Source organism: Trichosurus vulpecula, chromosome 7, assembly GCF_011100635.1.
Source record: "Trichosurus vulpecula isolate mTriVul1 chromosome 7, mTriVul1.pri, whole genome shotgun sequence".
NCBI classification, from domain to species: Eukaryota; Metazoa; Chordata; class Mammalia; order Diprotodontia; family Phalangeridae; genus Trichosurus; species Trichosurus vulpecula.
In genome coordinates, this window is record NC_050579.1 from 9,535,375 (window position 1) to 9,556,181 (window position 20,807).

A 20,807-nucleotide genomic window follows, 5' to 3' on the forward strand; every position below is an offset into this window, starting at 1 on the left:
TGGAAAACAGCTGTCCCTTTGCCTGGGTCTGTCAGAGCCTTGCCCAAGTTGGCCAAGTGTGGGACTTAGTCCTAATGACGTGAGAGTCCTTCCAAACCTTGACCCCGGTTCTTATGTCCCCTTCCCACCATGTCTTCTGTCTCTGGGCTAAGCATCCCCATTCCTGCCAACAGCCTTCCTGGGGTCTGGGGCCCAGCTTTCTCAGTATGGCGGCATCTGCTGCAGCTTGACAATGTCCTTCCAAAAAGCATGGCCTCCAGAGCTGAGGTGCCCATTCTGGGGGTGGGTCACTGAAGCAGAGAGTACGCTGAGTCTTCTCACAGCCAGAGCAGCCGAGGGCAGTCCCCAAGACCACATGACATGGTTTGTTGTCCAGCCTGCTTCTGGCACCCATCCCTGTGAAGTTTGTTTCTTAATGTGAGTGCAGGATTTTAGGTGAACCTACCAAAGCTCATCAGTATCTGCTGGGGAGAAGTGTCCTGTTTTCAAGCCCTTCCCACCTCTTGTATTTGTCGATCTGATGAGCGCGCTCCTTGGAGAGATGGGACTGGCTGATGCCTTCTGTGCTCCCCGGCACTTAGAAGGCCCTGTGTCGGTGTGTGCTGACTCTCTGACTCTGGGTCTGCACTCCTTCTTCTGTCACATCACTTACATAAAGTGGAAACTGAGGCTGACAGTGGGTCCCTGACTGATCAATGCTTGTCCACTGACCAACTGCACAATGGTGTTTCCTTGTCACTGACACACGACACAGAGCCCCCACAGCAGAGGAGCAGCTGAGACCACGCCATACCCTCGCGTGTGAGGGTGTGATGGCAGAGCAAGGGCCCTGGCCCACCAACAATGCAGATGAGCTGGGCACATGGGGGGCAAATCAGAGTTGTGGAAGCGTCAGAGCAGGAGAGCTCCCGGGCGGTCTAGGCGTCGGATGAGGAAACGAAGGCACCCTTTTCTCATCTCCTCGTGAGAGCTAATGTGGGGGCACAGACCTCAAGAGCTGATGAATCCTGAACGAGGGCTGACCTTCAGCACTGGCAACCATTCAGGGAGGCAAGGTGGGACACAGGGGAACCCCCAGGAGTGGACTGGAAGGGAAGGCCCCTGGGTCTGCTGAGATGAGGAGCACAAGAAGCTGCTTCTCTGCCATTTTGGCCAAAGGCGGACAGGGGGAAAAAGGGTCTTAGCAGGCCCAGGGGAGGGCAGGAGGGAGGCCCCGTCCCCTTGCCTTGGCTCAGCGCTTGCCCAAAGGTGCACCCTCCTGGCCTCAGGGTCCCCAAGGGGCTGGGATCACTCACCCTGAGGAGATCTGTTTGTGTCCCCAGCCCTTTGGTGCACATTTCCATGACAGAGTAAGAGCAGAAGGTGACGCGGACTCGGTACTGGCTCACGGCTGACAGCCACAAGGACACGTTGTTTTCAAGTTCAAGTGGAGGGACCAGCAGGGACTGGTGTCCTGAATAGACACTGGGGGAAACAACGTGGGAGCTGCCGGTCGGGTAGAGAGCCAGACCGGGCCCTGCCCTCCCTCTCTGCCTGGCCCTTGGTGGTGGGAAGCCTGGGGACGAGGGCCGCGCACCTGCACAAGCACCAGAGGGCGAAGCCCAGGCCGCAGTAGGGGTCCAGGCAGACGGCGATCTGCCGGGATGGGTACAGCTCACACTGAAGCTTGATCGACCGGCATAAGGCACTTGTGGCCGCATGCGACATCTAAAAGAGGGGACAAAGTGCCCAGAGAGTGACCCCCGCCCCCCAGCCTCCCATCCCCACCCCCCCGCCTCACTCAGGGTTGCCTGGAAGGGCCAGCTGCAGAAGAAGAAGCATCACTCAGAGTCCTGTTGCCCAGGGAGGGAGAAGGGCAAAGGGAGTGCCCGAGGCCCAGGGCTGCTGCCTTGTGCTGGTCAGGATGCCAGGGGGTCACTATTAAACAGTTTTTAAGAATAATAACACAAGCGCATTGGGGTGTAATGGCAGATCTGTGAGCCTATTCCTCCAGGAAATGCCCTCCCCAGGACAGACAGCAATCACGGCTCTGTGGGGCACATGGCTCCTCTAGAGGCTGCCCAGGGCCAACCTCAAGCCAGGCCTCACAAGCAGGCGAGACTTGCACTCGGGTCTGCCAGCCTCTTAGTCCACTGTGCTCTCATCCTCAAAGGATAAAGCAAGGAAAGGAAGCACCAGAGATGCCTACCTTGACTCCTGCTAATATGCCTGTGGTGGAAACGCTGAAGTCTAAGTAAGCCAGCATGTCGGGGGAGGGAGGCCGGAAAACACTCACTACCCTCTTCTTTGGGAGGTCATCTGTTATAGGAGAAAAGATGGCCCCATAAGTGGCAGGGCAGGGAGTGCGCACAGCCGAGGGCCCCACGAGTAGCCACAAACAGCTCCGGGTGGGTGGGTCCCCCTCAGCAGGACCTAGGGACAGCCAGGCTGGCTAGGGGCAGAGCCGTACAAAGGGCAAGGTGTTCTCAAGGAAAAGGGAAGAAGGACCCTGCTAAGTATATGCTCAGAGTCGAGAAATGCCCTTGGGTCCTGGCCAGAGGGCATCCCTTTGAGGGGATGCTGATGCCTTGAGTTCCGGTGGGAAGGGGCAGTAGCAGAAGGCTCACCAGCTCTGGCTCATTTAACCAGTGGGGACCCCAGCCAGAGCAGCATGGTGGCAGTCCCAGGGCTGGGCCCTAATGGATAAGCGAGAGGGGACAGTGAAGACACTGGAGGGACGGGCCACTGCTGTGCTCACAGCTGGCACCCTGTGAGTTAGCGGTACCACCCATGCATCCTACAGGTGGGTAGTCCCTGCGCAGGATGATACAGGGCTATGTGACACAGGGCTGTCACTCCTAATCTGCTGCCCCTACTCCTCCTGTACAAGGGCTCCAAGTTCTTCGGCAGGGGTCCTGGCCTGGCCTCCTTGGATCTACCAAGGATGGTCCTTGGGTGAAGAGGCTCCCAGAGCCCCCCAACAGGGCTCCACTCAGAGGCTGCTCGGCCTGGCAGCATCTGGCCCAGCGAAGGTGCCAGACTGACCTACTGACCACATACTGGGCCACACCCCAACTCCTAGGAGGCCAGATGGCCATGGGCCTCCATAACAGCCCCATCTCCCCTACCTGCTCCTTCACTGTGGGCCAGGCAGGCAGACCCAGGATGGCAGCATTCTCCCACCATCTCCCCTCCTTCCCCAAGCTGTCCACCTCACATGTGTCAGCACCTGTGTCTAAGATGGTTGGCCACGTCTTCACATCCACAGCAGTGCCCGCTTCCTTGGACTTTAGCAGCTTCATTATTGCTTGGGTTGTCAGAATGCACGTGGACTTGCTGACCTGAGTGGGGGAGATTGTTCCAGACCCAGAAGAAGTGCTCCCTTGGCCCCCACTGCCAACCCAGAACAGAGGAAAGCCTGCTCTCCCCTGGAGCCTCCCCAGCTGGGCCATCTGACGGAGGGACACAGAAGGAACACGGGACTGCTTTCCACCTGCTTAAGCCACTAAAGCTTTTAAAAACTTACTTCGACAATCATCTTGACAGTGGGCAGAGTGGTGGCGAGATTCTGGGGGTGAGGGGGGCGCACCGTGATGGGAACGCATCCAGCGTACAGACAGCCGTAGAAGGTAGCGATGAGGTCCACACCTGGGAACAAATCATGCCCATGAGGGACAGCGCCTTGAAGAGATGGCTCACACTGCCCATACAGCCACATTAGAGACATTTTACACACCACCAACCACGGCACAATCAGAGAAACAGATGGGCTCCAGGGTCACACTCCTTTGGTTATGACTGGGGAGTGTCTAGGGATGGGCAGCAGCACCCAAGAAAGTCAAAAACTACTGCGCTCAGCAAGCAAGGACCCCTACTCATCCCAAACTGTCTCTCCATCGATGCATGTGGGAATGAAGCGAATTCACTGCTAGGGCTGAGAAGGCCAGCAGCCCACTTGGTGTCTGGTGGCCCACAGGAAACAGGATGCCTTTCAACCTGAGGACTCTGCCCCTCTCTCAGCTCGTGCCACGTGGTGGCTGTGCCAGCCTGCCCCTTGGCTCCTCCTCACAGCCATTTACCAAGATGGAGGCCCAGGGAGCTGAGAAGGGAGGGAACTGCCAAGCTGGCCAGTCTGCATAGGGGTCAGGCCTATTCCGGGCGCCACTTTAAAAGAGAAGTTATTTTATGCCTTTTAATGTTTATAGAACCAATTCCGACACACAGTAGGTCCTCTCCATCTCTCCTTGCCAGGGGCAAAGGGGGGACTCTGCTCAGCGCACTCCATACTGATGCTTGGCCATAAAGGGCTGCTGGGATCCTCCTCCTCCCTGACACTGAGAATGGCCATTCTCCAGGGTCCTCCAATGAGACGTCTGTGCCATTATGAGGCAGGCCACCATTTCACTCGCCAGCTCATTCTGGTTGTATTTTAGCTGGCTCCCAGGTCTTTCCCATTAAAAAGAGATGAACATGAAGCTCTCGGGGTAGCTAGAATTCCACGACTAATGTGACTGATCTAGGGCGCATTCCCAATCAATGAATCAGAGGGCCCAAGCCCTCGACTATGGGGCCATTTTCCAGCTCGTTTCTCCTGGACCCCATCAACTACACTGAGTCTTGTGCTCCTGGGGATTTCCATCCATTGGGTGACTGGGAAGCGGCAGCCCCGTGCTGGCCAAACGACTGGAGACGGCATTTTCTGGAGGGTTCACTGAATGGCAGCGTTTAGAGGTCCCCACACTCTAGTCCCACCTTGCCCTTGTCTCCTTCCACATCCCTTCCCTTCACGTTCTTACGCATCAAGCTTCCCACCACCGCTCGCCTTGGCCTGGGCGAGCCCGCACCTCTCGAAGGCTCAGTGTCCCAGGCTCCACCCGCAGAGCTGCCAGCTTCCTTCCAATCCCACCCTCCTTGGTAGGCGCATCCTGACTCCTGCTGGGCCACTGCCTGTCAGTCACTAGAGTTCTCCACTTTCCTTTCTGCCTCTGTAGCCCTAAAGTCTAGCACAGTGCCCAGCACAAAGGAGTATCAATATCCTTGTCAAACTGAAATGGTTTCTTCCGAACCATTCATCCAAAAGAGACTAGATAGGGCCTGGGACCTGTTTTAACATTTTCTTATATATTTCAGTGTCAAGGGTTTTCTCCCCCTTAGTTTATGTGCCAAATTTTCCATCAATCTTTTTTTTTTAATTTCATCAAAATAAAAAAAATCATATGCATCTAAAAATGAACATTTACTGTCTCTAATTGTTCCTTCTATTTGTTTGTTTCTACCATAAGAGAGAAACAGAGCCTTCCACTTTTTTCCTTTTTTTTAAATAGATTTTTTAAAAAATGTGTCCCATGCAAATGAAATTCATCGAGGCCCTGCCACTGGCAGAGGCAGAGCAGGGAAAGGCATTTTCTCTCCTTTCCTAGAAGCCCCTCAACACCCCACCCTGCATTCCTTCTCCCTGAGGAGAAGGACACAGGATTTGCTACCTGGCTGAAACAGCAAAGACCCCAAGGGAGAGAGAGGATGCAGTAGGAGCAAACCAGTCCATTCTCTGGCACTACCTGACCCCCATCTCCTCTCAGAGCCCCCTGCGGGCCTTGGGAAGAGCAGGGCCCTCATCGGCCTCCAGCTGCTTACCTGGGGGGTAAACTAAAGCCACATGGTCGCCAACGCTCAGCCGGCCCCTCTCACTCAGGGCAGCGGCTACTCTCTCGGCCTTCTTATGCAGCTGGACACAGGTGGCAGTGCTGGTGACGGTGCCCTGGAAAGGAACAACACAATGAAGGTACAAGGGCATCCTGCATGCAAGGATGAGCCACTAGCATCCTGCCTCTTTAACTTAAAAAGGAAAAAAAAAGACAAAGAAAGACCTTGGTTTCACATTTTATCTTAAAGATCAGCAAACTCCAACTATCAAAACTTTACAGGGTGAATTACAGAAGTACAGGCTGCCCCCAAACATCCACCCCGCATGTATCAGGAAATTCAAACTTAAGAGATTTCCAGCAGAGTTGGTCGTTCCTGGAAGCTCAGGAAGGTCACAGTTCAATCCCTGTAAATCAACTAAGAAAAAGTCATTCTACCAAAGGGACTGAAAGTGGGCAGAGGGACGGGTGCTGCCATGGTGTAAAAGCACTGGGTCGTTGCTGTCTAACAGTTGCTGCCAGTGCACTGACATTTATCCCGGCTGAACCCCATGGCCACATGCCAACAACCAAATGTACAGGAGGCCAAGAAGAGGGTGGGAAGAAAGACATTATCTTCTCAACAGGGAAACCTCCCTAAGGAGACTGAAACAATTCCACTATGGTCAGCATGCGCCCAAGCAACATGAAGATGCTGCTAAACCTGCCAACCAGGCCTCTCAAAGGCCCATGTTTGGGGGTCTCCCAGGCTCAGGATGGGAGGCCCACTAACAAGTCAGTTAAGCCACACTAGGCCACAGATGGTGATTCTGACATCTCTAGGTTGGCTTAGTTAATGACAGTTCCATCCTTCTCACCAAGAGGGAGGCACGGGGGGGCCTGGGGGACAGGGAAGAAACAGTGGGAGCCTCAAGGTGAAGTGACCAATCCACCGTCAGTTTGTGGCAGAACAGAGGAGATAGCACTGCAGATTTCAAAGCGTTCAGAGGAAGGGCAGGTAGGGTCCAATGCTACCTGGGAAGGGACCTCCATGAGCCCAGTGGGAAGCTCAAGAATGAAATTCTGAAGACAGAAAGAGAAACATTTCCCAAGAAAAGGCCAAGGGGAAGTTGTGGGAAGTGACCCACGTGGATACAAAAAAGACTGCACGAGGCCCCTAGGCTCTGGGTAAAAGAGATGGATGTCAAACGAGCAGGAGGATGGATGATGGCACGGAATGCCCAAGAACAGCACTGGGTCCCCAGAAGCCGAGAAGGAGCCAGAGAGAGTGACAAGGAGCCGCTGGTCTGTCTGTCTGTTCATCTAGCTGTACGGGGGGAAGTGAGCTCCAAAGGGTGGCAAAGACTAAAGACAATGAATGGCAAGAGGGAGGGCAGGCCCCTGAACCCTCTTTTCTGCCAAGGAGAAGGAGCTCAGAAGCCCTGAGGACAAAAGCATCAATCACGGTGCACAAGGTACCAAGAGAAGCAGGATGAACCATGACAGCAAAGCCACTGTCAATGAGAGTAGGGGCCAGGCCTAGGGCTGGAGAGGGCTCAAAGCAGGGAAAAAAAGGGAGTGTGCAAATGGGCAGCCTGTGAGAAGGTGAGTGAGGCCCCAGCACAACCAGGGAGGGCTCTGAGGAGGAGCTCAGGCTTCCGGGCTTGGCTCTGGGCTATTTGTTTAAAGGCCTGGTGAACTGGCGGCAACTCAGGTATCCAGGTAAAACAAGGTTGGGATTGATCCCTGACACTGGAGGCCTGTGGTCATCTCACAAGGGCGAAATAGGTCAGTGGGACTGGACAGCACCTTGTCTGTCCAGTATCTGGCGGCTCTGCTGGGCTGCCAGCTCAGCTTGAGCCAACAGCCTGACATGGCACCCGAAGGAGAGAAAGGCCTGTTGTTCTGTGTGCTCGTCAAATGCTCTCTAGAGGATGGCGCTGAGACTCGGGAGACACAGCAGAGGAAGGAGAGATGCTGAAAGGTCGGCGAGTGCCCAGAAGGGGCCATCAGGATGGGGAAGGGCTTCTAACTGCTAGGCAGCAGACACTCCCTTGCAGAATCTAAGGGCTACCACCTGGAAGAAGGCTAAGGCCAGATCTGCATAGCCCCAAGTGGCAGAGTTAGGCCCCCTAATGAGAGCTGGTGGCTCGTGGGTCTTTTCACTTCCCCTACTCCTTGAGAAATGGTCTACCTTAACTTGTCCAGTGACAGATGGCAAGGGCTTGCAAGGCCATGGTGGGGCCGAAGGCCAGCCTGAGCAGGCTGGCTCCAAACACTGCCACCTGGCCCACCATCCCATTGTAGGTTTCTCTCCCTCTGTGGGCATCTCTGTTCTCCCATTCTTGGGAGGGGGTGGCAGTCTTGGGGGCTCATCCCCTAGGGAGCCAGTGTGCCGGGGAGCCTAGTCTCTCTCGTATACAGGCACCACATTCAGGTCTGGCAAAGTCCCTGTTGACCCAGGCCCTAGTCAGGCACGGACTGCTATAATGGTCTTCACATTCCTCTTCCCATGCCTAGTCCACAATCCAGTTCCTGAACAATTTTTCCTGCTCAGCACAACCAGAACAACATTCCTAGCATGCTCCCCAGACCCCACCTCACTTTGCTTTTTATTTCTTCTCATCACATCTAAAGTCCTTTGCCTAGGGCTGCAGGACCTCCGTGAGTGAGAGCTGCTCTCCACCTAGGTCTGGCTCATCTCCCTCTCTTCTGGGTCACCTGCACCAGGCTCCCTGCCAGCTCTGTGCCCCGGCATGAGCTGCTCTCCCATCCGTCAAGTGCTGGTTCCCCCAGGACCCCAGCTTTGACCTCTCCAACACTCCCATTTTCATTTCAGGAGGGCTATACTGCTTGTCTGCACCTTTGCACTGACAGCCTGCATAGTCTTCCTCTGGCATCCTCTCCAGAATATGAACCTAAGCCGAAAGCTAAGACGTCCGATGGTGTCTGGCTGAGCTGAACTCTCAGACCTGCCAGACACTTTATCAACGAGCAGGCCTTGGGAGACAGAAATAACTGCCTCCCAACCAGCCTCCTCCTTGAGTACAAGGTGTGGGAAAGCTGGGAGGACTCCGCTCCTGAGAAGAGTGATGCCACTGACCAACCATGACCCTGAGAGACACCGAAGGCTCAAAGCAGGGAAAACATTCAACTACCCAGCAGTTAGGACACAGCCCCTGAGAATGAGGCATGGACATTCCGTGGCTGCCATGCCATCAGCCTGCTCACCTTGGCATTCAGCAGCAGGAACAGAGGGTGGTCTGGGGTGGTCTGGGCCCTCCACTGCAACACATCCGCCAGGTACAAAAACTGATTGGAAGAGAAAGAGAGGTCAGGCCTGCCTGGGTGCCCCATGGCCAAGGGGGGGCCACCCCAGGCAGAGCCCATGGCTGCACTAAAGGGCTGGACAAGGCCACCTTTCTTGCCTGGTCGTTGTCCTCCAGCTGCGTGATGTCTCTCCCTGAGGCCTGTGCTATTCTCTTCCCAGCCACGAGGTTCCCAACGATCATGGAGGCAGGCCCGACTTCTGCAGTTTAAAGAGAAAGATGAAGACCCCAAGAGAACCTCCTTCAAATCGAAGGAGCAGCCCGTGGGAGGACAGGCCCCCAAGAAGCACTTAGAATGAAAGGAGCGTGAAGGCGCCATCCCAGAGTCCTGGGCCTGAGGCTGACCCCAGGTGTGATGGTCACTATGAGTGACCCAGCCCCACCTTGGTCCAGGGAGGGCTTGTCTGGACAGGCAGGGAGGGCACGCAGGACTCTGTTGCCCAGGCCATGCTGCCCCTACCGATGGAGGGACATGACGGGATCCACAGGAACAAAAAATGCTCCAACGGAATCTGGGTCCCCAGAAAGGCATCATGCGGTGGTAGATGTTGAGTCCTTCAGTCAAAGGCTCACTGCTAGACCAAGGCTCAGAAAGTCTGGCCTGTACCCTCACCCCCACCCCCCCAGAGATAGCCAAAAAGACGAGGAGGGCCTGTAGGTGCAGAAGCATCGACGGCAGCAAAGCAAGGTAGGGAATATCCCTGTGCTGTAAGGATGACCAGAGGGATGGTTTCAGTGAAGCCTGGGCAGACTCAGAGGAGCTGGGCAGAGCCAGGAGAGCCTTAGAAGACTTAAAACGTTGGATCAACTCGATGCCAACGAGGCAGAGAGCTGACGCCCTCGAGGGCAGAACAAGAGAGACTTTGGGGATTTGTTTTGTTGGACTATGCATATTTATTATATGGTTTTGTTTTTCTTTCTTTTTCCCCCAAGGAGGGGTGGGAGGAAGAGAAAACAGCATTTTTTAACTGAAAAAAAGTTCAAAATTTTTTTAAAAAGTAAGACTTTGTTTTAAGTGCCTAAGATCCTGGGGAAATCTGTGGGAAAATGGCCCAGAGCCCATGGCAAGTGAGGCAGCCTGCTGCTCTGCGATGCAGCCTGACTCAGGGCCATCACGGCCAGCCCTCTTACTATGCCACCCGCCAGTCCAAGGGGCTCAAGCAGCATGGCTTCCACCAAGCCTCTTCCCACTGCTGAGAAACACTGTGGACGTGGCTGAGGGACAGTGCAAGGACGCTCAGCTTTTACAATTTTATTTACACAGTTGGTTCGAATGGCCATGTTTGACCTCTAGACCTGGAGAGATTCTTAGAAAGGCAGATGGCAGCTCCCAGCAGGAGAGTGGGAAGGGCCCCCTGAGGTATCCACCAGAGCCCCCCCTTCATTTCACAGATGAAGCCCCCTTTGCCCAGCTCTCCTCCACCTCTAAGTACCACTCAGTGCACCCCAGTCCTCGTTCTGGTAGAGCCAAATGGGCCCCAAATCACCAATGAGTGGAGCCTTCCCCATTTCCTTTCTCCTAAAGCCAGGCATACTAAGCCCTGTGGCTGGGAGCCCAGGCCCCAAGGACCACTACCAGAAACAAACGTGTGAGCACAGAGCATTCTGACGCATCCTGGGTCACTGACCTGGCTGCTTCTGGCGAGGCTTGGGAAGGTTGGTGACACACGTGTGAGGGCACATGAGGACATTGCAGGGATGCAGAGCGCCCTCGAGAAAGCGCTGCTTGGTTTCAGAGATGTGGATTCCTCCGAGTGGAGCTTTGGGCAAAGTGTTGGCGGGGACCAGGGCGAGACAGTACACGCCAACCTGATGGATACTGTCTATTGCCTTAAAGGAAAGAACACAGGGTACAGAATGGAGCGTCCGTGGACACACCCCTCAGAAAGAAAATCCCCCATAAGCCACTAGAGAGGACCAGCTGTCCCAGACGCAGCAGCCTGCCGCCACCACTCTCCAGGTCAGCTGGGGGTGTTTGCTTGGCAATGTCACTAGGGTCCACTGGGCATGGCCCACGACAGCCTCGCCTCCCAACCCGGAATCCCAGGTTTCTGCCCCTTTCGAAGACGATCGCTAAGGAAGGAGATGAATGTCTGAGATACCTCTTCTGAGCAGGCACTCAGGGAGTATCTGTTACCACACATATGTGCACTGTCTTGACTTTTGTGAAGCATTAATGATGCTGTCTACATATGGATTAAAGGGAGTGGCTTTTTCTCTATACCAATTCCACCAGGCATCCACATGCTGAGATGCCAGGGTGGCCTCACCCCCTTCCTCTTCCTTTGCTCTGTGTTAAAAATCTAACTCCAAATCTTGCTCCAAGTCACACCCTCCCAGAAGGGGAGATTACCAGTGAACTTCTCCTCTACCCTTTACGTACATCGGGGCTTCACGATTAGCCTGTACCCCAACAGCCTTATGCTAGAAGAGGGAATAGCATCTCTCTACCTTCTGGTCTGGGGCTCACAATGCCCTTGCGGCAACTCGTCCATTCCAGACCTAGAACTTCCGGACACCTCCTTGTTTCATTAAAGTAAGGAGCTCATGGGTACGATACTTGTTTCAAAAGGCCCTCACCCCCACCTGACCCAAAAAGATGAGAAAGTGACATTTTAAGTCTGGCCCCCCAGGGGAGAAATCAGGAAAGGAGGAAAAACTAGGAAATGACCTTCTCTCTCCAGTCACTTTGGCTTTATCCTGCCAGGTGTACCTTCCCTCCGCCCCCGCCCCCCGCCCCCACCCCGGGAATGCCCTTCAAGGCTCATCTTCAATGGCACCTTCTCCGGGAGGTCCTCCTGGACCTCCTCACTGTTAATGCCACCCCCACCTATTTTACCCCTTCCTATTTCTCTTAAGTTGAGCTTGAGCTCATCCCTGAACATGCTGTATCCCCTCCTCAAAGAACGCAGCTCTATCCCCAGTGCTTATCATGTATGTGCGGGATAGAAAGAGCCTCGAAAACCTGAAACTTCAGGTCGAGGCCCAAAGCGTCCCCTCGGGCCTGCTGCCAGTTCCAGACCCTGCATTTTCTCATGCAGCCAAGGACTCATCACAAAAGGCACTTGTAAAGTGGTGGGGGGCACCCATATGCCCCTTGAAATCCTCTTGTCTAATCCCCTCATTTTACTGAGGAGGAAACTGAGTCCCAGCCAGGCTCAGGACTGTGTCCAGCGCCACCATGCTGGGATGTGGCAGAGCTGCCACTCCCGGCTATGGAAGGCACCTCATTTTCAGGTGAGGAGGGTGAGGCCCAGAGCACCTGAGTGACTTGTCCCACAGGTCCTCGGCCTGCTGGGGAACAGGGGGCTCACCTGCAGGACACGGCTCATCCACTGAAAACTGTCCTCCTCTGACGCATCTGGACGCTGCTCCGCCACCAGCACGATGCGGTCATCATGCAAGACAGTCACTGAGAACACGGCTATTCTGCAACAAAGGGCAGACGCAGGGTCGGGCCAGGGGACGGGGCTGCTTTTCTCTTTTGAATGGGACCCACCGAGTCAGAGGAATCATCCCTTCCCCTTGAAGTCAGACCACCCCCAAACCAGAGGGCTCGAGCCACCTGTTCAGACACGGCTCCTCCCTCCTGTTCAGATGCCTCGGGCTCTGCATCTCCAGCAGGGCCCAACCAGGGGTCCTGACCTTCATCCCAACGGCCTGCCCCCTCACCGGCCAGTGCTCCGGACCCTTCCCTCTCCCTTACTGCACAAAGCTGCCTCCAGCCCATTCTCTCTGCCTACGAGGGCACGGCCCTCACGCAGACTGCTCACGGGCCTTACTGCCTCCAGCCTCCACACAGCAGCCAAAGCTTGGCTCTCACCCTTTCACTCCCTGACATGACTGTCTATCTGTCAGACACAAAACCCTCCCAAGTCAGTATTCGTACCTTCCCAGGCTTACTGAACGTTATTTCCTTCTGAACACTGTGCTCCAGACAAATGGGCTTTCTTGCTGTTCCTCACACGCAACACTCCACATCTCCTGCCTCCAGCCCTTTGCATTGGCTGTTTCCTATGCCAGAAATGCCCTCCCTCCTCCTCTCTGCATCTTAGAATGCCTAGTTTCCTTCCAAGCTCAATCCACATGCCCCCTCCCCTGGGAGGCCTTTCTGGTCATCCTTCCCCTTGGCCCTCACCCCAGCTGCTCCTAACTTCCTCCACGCAACAATCTCATGCTTATCTTATACATACAAGTATAAGGAACACTCGAGTGGAACAGAAGCACCTGGGGGCAGGGACTGTGGCATATACCTAGTACAGTGCCTGGCACACGGTAGGGACTTAATAAATGTGCACTGGAGCAGGCAGCTAGTTGGTTAGGTAGATACAGCGCTAGGCCAGGAAGCAGGAAGTCCTGAGTTCAAATCCAGCCTCAGACATTTATGGTCACTCCGGCCAAGTCATTTTGCTGCCGTTTGCCTCAGTTTCCTCAGCTGTACAGTGAGGATGGCGACAGCGCCAGCCTCCCAGGGTTGTGGTGAGGATCAAACGAGCTGCTATTTATAAAGTGCTCAGCACAGCACGGGGCACACAGTAGGTACTTTGTGAACGTCAGCTGTGATGAGAACAAGGGAGCCTTCACCTGCAAGTCACAGACTAACGGATGCTGCTGCTGCTTCTGGCTTCACTCAGAGAGGTGGGCGCCTCACCCGAGGCGAAGGTCACATGGGACAAGCCGGGCGTAAAGCTGCCCAGATGCCCTCAAAGAGTGAGCCACCCCGCCCCCCACCACAGGATCCCGTGGCCAGAGCCAGCCGCCGGCTCTGTGTCCTGGTCACTAGAGCGGGCGTGGGAGCCTCACCTCAGGCAAAGGTCACATGAAACAAGCTGGGCATAAAACCACCCAGACGCCCTCCAAGAGTGAGACTCCCCACCCAGGATCCCATGGCCAGTAAAGGCTGCCAGCTCAGCAGCAGGGGAACAGGCCCTGGCCTGGGTCAGCACCTTCCTCTGTAGACGAACTTCATCGGTTCTACTGCCAAAGCGGTGGCCACCACGTCATCTGCATTGTGTCTGCGAAGGCCGACCACCATCAGCCCGTCCAGCTTGCCCACGACAAACACCAGCTGGTCCTCAACACAAAAAACCAACAGGAATCACCAAGAGGAATGAGGATCGACCCATCAGGGCCAGGGGCTGGGCTTGGAGGGAGAGAGGGCAGGGGCAGGGTGGGCTGTGCACCCCAGGGGGAGTGAGAAGCAGACCAGGGACCTCAGATGCAGGCATCTGATATGCTCTGACATGACAATGGCCAGTGAAAAGCCAGTACCTGGTGGGTAGCAGGAAGAAAGGGCAGAGCGGTTTGGTGGCAGAGAGGGGGCAGCTGGGGTCAGAGGTCAGGAAGGGAAGATACTCTTGGACTGAACAAAATATTCAAGGTGGGCGTGTGCCAAGCCACGCACCTTTGCCAGGCCCAGGTGGCTGTAGCCAGTAGATCACAATGCGCAGCGGTGGAGCAGGAAGGGGGCATGCGAGTACAAATACATACACATGCACACGCGAATCCTCGCCACTAAAAAGAGTGGTTCTGGGTGTGTTTTCCAGCCCTCAACAGCTAGGAATAAGGTGAGTAGTCAACACTCACTGGCCCAATGAAGCCCAGCAATCCTGTCCGTGTGAAAGGCCGGTCAGAAATGGGCACACCTCCTGCTGTGACTGGAATCGTCTGACAGAGAAGCAAGAAAAGGAAATCAGGCCACGTTTCTCCCTGACTGGGCCAGTCCTGCCCAGACTAGGAATACCGGACGTGGCCCCAGCCTAAAGGACCCAAGCCGAGACAGGCAGAGCAGGCCGGGCCGAGTTGGGCCTAAGCCTGACCCTTCAGGGCACATCCTGGAATTCACGTCAAATAAAAAGAGTAGGGAGAGAACCCGGGAGGTCTCTGGGGTGGTCGCCTCTCTCCTGTCTGTGAATCTTCAGAAGACACGTCGTCAAAGCAGCCCGGGCCATGGATGTTCTGTAACTAGGGCTGAGGCAGGAACTGGAGGGCTCTGCCCCTTCTTCCCAGGGGCATCTGAGCTAGCATACTCCCTACCCCCCCCATGCCCTGGCACAGTATTCCCACCTGCAAAAATACTTGGTGAAATGAATTTTGAAAACTAAAAATTAATAAATTAATCAATTTTAAAAATAAATAAAAACAAGTGGGAAAAAAAAAACTTAGTGAGATAATCTTAAGGTTCAAGTGACCAAAAGTCTGTCCTGCAGGTGGTAGTTTATTCCTGCAGGTGGTGATTGCTTGCTGTCTAATCACAGCTATGGTTCTAAGTCTACAGAGTCTGGCTAAAAAATAAAAAAGTAATCTCTGGACCCACCGTCTTCCCCTTGGAATGGAAGGAGCACTCAAAGCACTATTTCCATTAGAGTTTCATTGATATAAAGAATAAAGCTCACACAAGAGAGGGCATTTTACTCAACAAACATTGACTAAGTCAATCCTGGGGAAGGATTTTTAAAATCTCTCTGAACACACAGAACCCAGTTTCTTCCAAAACTAAAAGGACATCAATCAGGTTTGGTTTGGGAAGATGGGGAAGGGGAGCACCAGGAAAGGGGGAAGCAAAGAAGGGAGGGAGAGAGATAGAAGGAGGGAGGAAAGGGGAGGGGGAGGGGGAGAGAGAGAGAAAGAGAGAGAGAGAGAGAGAGAGAGAGAGAGAGAGAGAGAGAGCGAGCAGTGAATTTTGCCAGCCTACTTCTTTATGGCCAAATGGGAGGCTCCCCTGGACCCCAAAGTTCTTGCCTACCCTGTGTGCTTTTCTGACCCATGTGGGCAGACAGAAGCTCCACGGGAAGGAGGAGGCCAGAGGCATGGAGGCCCACTCTACTTTTACGTTTCCAGCCTTACACCATGTGGCATGACAGCACCAGGGGGGTAGGGGCACTCCACAGACATTCTGCCTTTCCCACACTCTTACTTCCTTGACCCATCTGCCAACCCTGCTCGCTGCTGTTTGCCCAGTGGATCCTGCCATGACCGAAGGTCAGAAACAGCCTGCATCTCCACAGGACTCGCCTCTCTCACAGCGTTAGCCTCAGTCTAATGAGCTTTAACCATGTCCATCAGGGGCTAATGGAAACTTCCCCAAATTTGGAGATGGGGACCTTCCCCACTCCAAGCCTAGTATGCCCAGCACTGTCAGTACAAAGAGAGGGGAGGGCAGTCAGGGGAGGCTTCCTGGAGGTGATACAGTAGGAGCTGGGCCTGGAAGGCTTTGGGCTCGGGGCATGGAGAAGAGCACAGACAGCCTGGAAGGCAGAGTTTGAAAAGGGAAGGAATGCTTGGGCCAGGCAGCATGGGGCCTCTCAGCCCAGCTAAGGCTGTACTTTAGGCCCTGCAGAGGCTCTGAGCAGGCCTAGGCCTGGGGAAGAATCTAGCAGCTATGCCAAGAATGTAGTGGAGTGAGGAGAGACCCAGGGAGAGGCTGCCGGCCAGTCCCTGCCGGGGTGAACAAGAGAGGCCCGGCGGGGCCTTCAGACACACCTCAAACACATTCTTGGTGATCCCGAGCAGGCCGTAATAGGCAGCCCCAGTGGCTCCAGAGTGGACACACACTTCTCCCACTTCGTCTGTTCTGCAGAGATAAGGAGTGCCTTCCACCTTCACCACACACACACTGGCTGAAAAACAAAGAAAGCCCAAGTCACACAGAGGCTCACCCACTCCAGGACACACAAAGCAAAAGCTTTTTCTGGGGCACAGAGAGGGCGCAGGAAGAAGACCCAGGCACGTGCTGCCTCACCTGGGGGTCACGTCTTTTCAGTCCATCAATCGATCAACATGGATTAAGCACCCACTGTGTGCCAGGGATACAAAAAGCAGCAAAAGACAGTCCCTGCCCTCTAGGAGTGCACGGTACAAGGATTTTTGGAGACAGAGAGTTTAAATTTGTTTGTGCTATTTCTGAAAAGCCCTTCAGCTTTCACCTGTAATCATCACGGAAAACGCGATTCCACAGCCCCAGCATCAACATGCACATGGCGGTGGAGAGTACTGTCAACTAGCCAATCACCAAGCATTCAGGAACTGCTTCCCCGGGCTGAGGCCCTACGCTGAGCTGGGGGCACAGAGACAGGTCAGAGCAGGCCCCGCCCTCAAGGGGTTCAGTCTAGCAAAGGAGAGCTGGGTGGAGAGGGGAGGCGGCAAGAAGCCGAGGAAGCCTGGGACGAGTAATAACAGCGGTGGCCATGCTGCGCTCGGCAGACCTCCTCTCCTTGGAGCCCCAAGACGCCCCCAGCGTCAGCACGCCCACTTTGGGGAGGAAGAGGCAAGACTCCCCCGGTGCGCGTGTCAGCACCCCCACTTTGTATTTTTTAAAAATCATTTTTCATTTTAAATCCAAAATGAGAAAAGAAAAAAGAGAACATTTGCACATACACGACAGAATCTGAGAGAAGATTCAATATCAAACAGTTAATTTCCATTGTAAGAAAACCTGCACGCTGAGTCCTACCCTCCGCGTCACAGCTGCCCAGCGTGTCTTTGCTTCCTGCCAGGCACTTTTTACCTTCCTTCTTTCCTCCACTCCCCACCCACCCTAGCACCACAGGAGGCTGCAATTACACACGGACATACATGATCTATCCAGACATCCATAAGCATCCACACCTACACAGAGACGTGACACTGCACTCTGCCTACTTCCTCCTGTCGCCTGTCTCCCTGAAAGCACGGAGCATCTTCCTTCGTAATTCCAAGTCTTTCCATGTTTTTCTAAATCAACCAGCTCGTCATTCCCTACACCACAGCAGTATTCCAACCCAATCACAACCTATCTGAGAGATTGTCCATGAGAGTTTTTTCCCAATTTTCTGCATTCCTTCTATTCTTGGCTACAATGGTTTTATTTATACAAAAATTTTTAATTTGAAATAATCAAAATTATCCATTTTTCGCTTCAATAATGCTCTCACCTTAGAACATAGTTTAAGGTCTGATACTGCTGAATCTCCTTCCTTTACATCTTTTCTCCTTAGTTTCTTTGAAATTCCTGATCTTTTATTCTTCCAAATGAACTTTGTTAGTATTTTTCTAATTTAGTAAAATACTTTTTAGCAATTTAATTGGGATGGCATTGAATAAATTAGTTAGGTAAAATTGTCATTTTTTTTAAATTATATTGGCTTTACCCACCCATGAACAATAAATATTACTCCAATTATTTAAATCTCACTTTATTTGCATAAAAAGTGCTTCATGTTTATATTCATGTAGCTCCTGTGTCTGTTTTGGGAGAGTATAAAATACTCTGAGGTATTTTATACTGCCTAGGTATTTTAAATGGTCTAAAACAATATTGAATAATATTGCTGACATGAAGTATAGCTTTCCTATTTTTTTCTTTTAATTATATTTTAGCTTTAACTTTGTCTGAGATTGTGATTATTATTTCTGCTTTTATTACATAACAAATTCTACTCCAGTCCTTTATTTATCTTGGCATGTATCTCTCATTCAGATTTTTAATCTGCTGTTTCCATTTTATGGGTAAATTCATCCCATTCACATTCTAAGCTACAATTACTTATTGTGTATTTCCCTCCTTCCTATTTTTCCTCATTATCCTTCTCTCCCTATTTATCCTATCCCTCCTCACTCCTCTAATTTACTTCTACTACACAACCTTGCCCTTCTATTCCTAATTTACCCACCCTTCTAAAAGTCCTTCCTTTATCCTCTCCCCCTGCCCTATCCTCTTGCCCTCTTCTAAATTTAGAAGACTGTTGTACCCTTCTAGATGTATCTTGTTCCCTCTTCTTAACCCATTTTGGATGAGAGTAAGGTTCCAGCACCATCGCTCCCCCCATGCTTCTTTTATATCAATCCTTCTTTTCATGCCTTGTTTGTATAAGATAATTACTCATTTTTATCTCTCCCTAGAGGTATTTTTAAGAATCACGCCATATACAGCTCAGCCCAAACTACCCAAATAATGATGACAGTCTTAAGAGTACTGATAACATTTTCACATATGAGAAGTAAACAGTTTGGCCTTATTGAGTCCCTTATAATTGGTCTTTATCTCTCCTGGATCTTATATGTCAAATTTTCCCTTAAGTTCTGCTGTTTTTGTCACAAATACATGAAAGTCCTTCAGTTTTGTTAAATGTCCATATTTTTTTTTTCATTCAGGATTATACTTAACTTTGCTGGGTAAGTTACCGTTGGAAATATAGTATTCCAAGACCTATGGTCTTTCAATGTATTAGCTGCTAGGTCTTGTGTAATCCTTACTGTAGCTCCCTGATATTTAAATTGTTTTTTTCTTGTTGTTTGCAATATTTTTTCCTTAACCTGGGAGCTTTGAAACTTAGCTATGTATTCCTCCTGAGATCTCTTTCAGGTGATTGGTGGATTTTTTTCTATTTTTGCTTTGCCTTCTTGTTCTAGAATTTCAGGGCAATTTTACTTGATAATTTCTTGTAATATCGTATCAATATTCTTTTCTTGATCATAACTTTCAGGTAGTCTAACTATCCTTACATTGTCTTTCCTTGATCTTATCTCCGAATCGATTGTTTTTCACATTCTCTTCTATTTTTTCGTTCTTTTGCTTTTGTTTCATTATTTCTTGGTGTCTTATAACATCATTAGCTTTCCCTTGCCCAATTCTAGTTTTCAAGGAATTATTTTTTTCTTTAAGTTTTTGATTCTCTATTTCCAGTTGATTTTCTTTTCATAATTTCCCATACTTTTCTTGATTTTCTTGTTCTTTTTGTTTCCTCTAATTTTTCCTTGATCTCTCTTATTTGATGTTTAAAGTTCCTCCAAGAACTCTTCTTGGGCTTGGGACCATTTGATGTTTCTCTTTGAAAAAGGAGTGGCTTTTTTAGCTCCACTATCTTCCCCTGAATTTGAACCCAGATCTTTTCTATCCCCATAATAGCTATCTATAGTTGGGTCCTTTCTCCTTTGCTTACTCATTTTTAATTTTTATTTTGCTTTAATTTGCTTTTAGCAGCTATTATTATAATCAAGTTCTAGTCCCAAGCATAGGGAATGATGCCTCTGGCCTCAGGTCCTTTTTACTGTCATTTTCTAAGCTCTGCCCAGGGGCCCAATCTTGAGCACTCCTCTCTACCCTCAAACCACAGGTAGGGCCCCCAGCCATGCTGTCCTGCAAATGCTCTTGCTCCCTGTGGTCCCTCTGGTGGCTGCAAACTACAGCTGTCCTCTCTGCCCTGGAACTGAAACCAGGGACTCTGCCCCCAAAAGTGCCTACAGCCAGCAGGGTCCCTGCTCCTCTGCTAGGGCACTCACCAGGCCTATGCCCCGGCATGGCGGTGCTTGATCCTTCAGTCTTCTACTCAGCCATCCTCAGACACTGTTTATGAGGTTCCTAAGGCTCAGGCTGCCTCCCAACTCAGCAGCCCCTAGGGTTTGTTGTTTGTTGATTCTACTTCACTCAGGTCAAACCTCCACCCTGGAGTCTTATCAAGCTGTCTTAGGGAAGACAACTACGTTACCACGACTCCCTGTTTATTTCTGCTGCTCTAGGTTCACTCTGAGCTGACGTTTTGTCTTTTTTTGTGGAGGAAATCTGGAGAGCTAGAAATTTTCTAATATACTCTACCATCTTCCCAGAATCCTCTCCTAGCACTCCCATTTTGGAGAAGAGGTGGCAAGACTCCCACAGTGTGTAGGCCAGCACCCCCACTTTAAAGAGGAGGTGGCAAGACTCCGCACCCCCACTTTGGAGATGAGGTGGCAAGACTCCCACAGCGTGTAGGCCAGCACCCCCACTTTAAAGAAGAGGTGGTAAGTTTCCCAAGATGTGCACATTAGCATCCCCACTTTGTGGAGAAGGTGGCAAGACTCCCACAGTGTGTGCATCAGCACCCTCAATTTGGGAAGCTTTCTGCTGTGGGACTCAGGGCAT

General features: G+C 52.1%; 1 protein-coding gene across 3 annotated transcripts in view; it reads right to left on the minus strand.

Annotated features, from left to right (window-relative positions):
* Positions 1-20,807, minus strand: part of DIP2A (disco interacting protein 2 homolog A) — a 117,499-nt gene that overhangs the window by 9,705 nt on the left and 86,987 nt on the right. For 2 of the 3 annotated variants that reach the window (XM_036766992.1, XM_036766993.1), the window contains 13 exons: positions 16,412-16,548; positions 14,516-14,596; positions 13,876-14,003; positions 12,244-12,358; positions 10,558-10,759; positions 9,020-9,129; positions 8,832-8,912; positions 5,614-5,737; positions 3,506-3,627; positions 3,209-3,320; positions 2,189-2,298; positions 1,577-1,707; positions 1,296-1,464 (listed from right to left, as the gene is read on the minus strand). In XM_036766992.1, coding sequence (XP_036622887.1) covers positions 1,296-1,464; positions 1,577-1,707; positions 2,189-2,298; positions 3,209-3,320; positions 3,506-3,627; positions 5,614-5,737; positions 8,832-8,912; positions 9,020-9,129; positions 10,558-10,759; positions 12,244-12,358; positions 13,876-14,003; positions 14,516-14,596; positions 16,412-16,548 — 1,622 coding nt within the window. Of the gene's footprint in view, positions 1-1,295; positions 1,465-1,576; positions 1,708-2,188; positions 2,299-3,208; positions 3,321-3,505; positions 3,628-5,613; positions 5,738-8,831; positions 8,913-9,019; positions 9,130-10,557; positions 10,760-12,243; positions 12,359-13,875; positions 14,004-14,515; positions 14,597-16,411; positions 16,549-20,807 lie in introns of those variants that run through there. The other variant, XM_036766994.1, reaches the window with a different exon arrangement.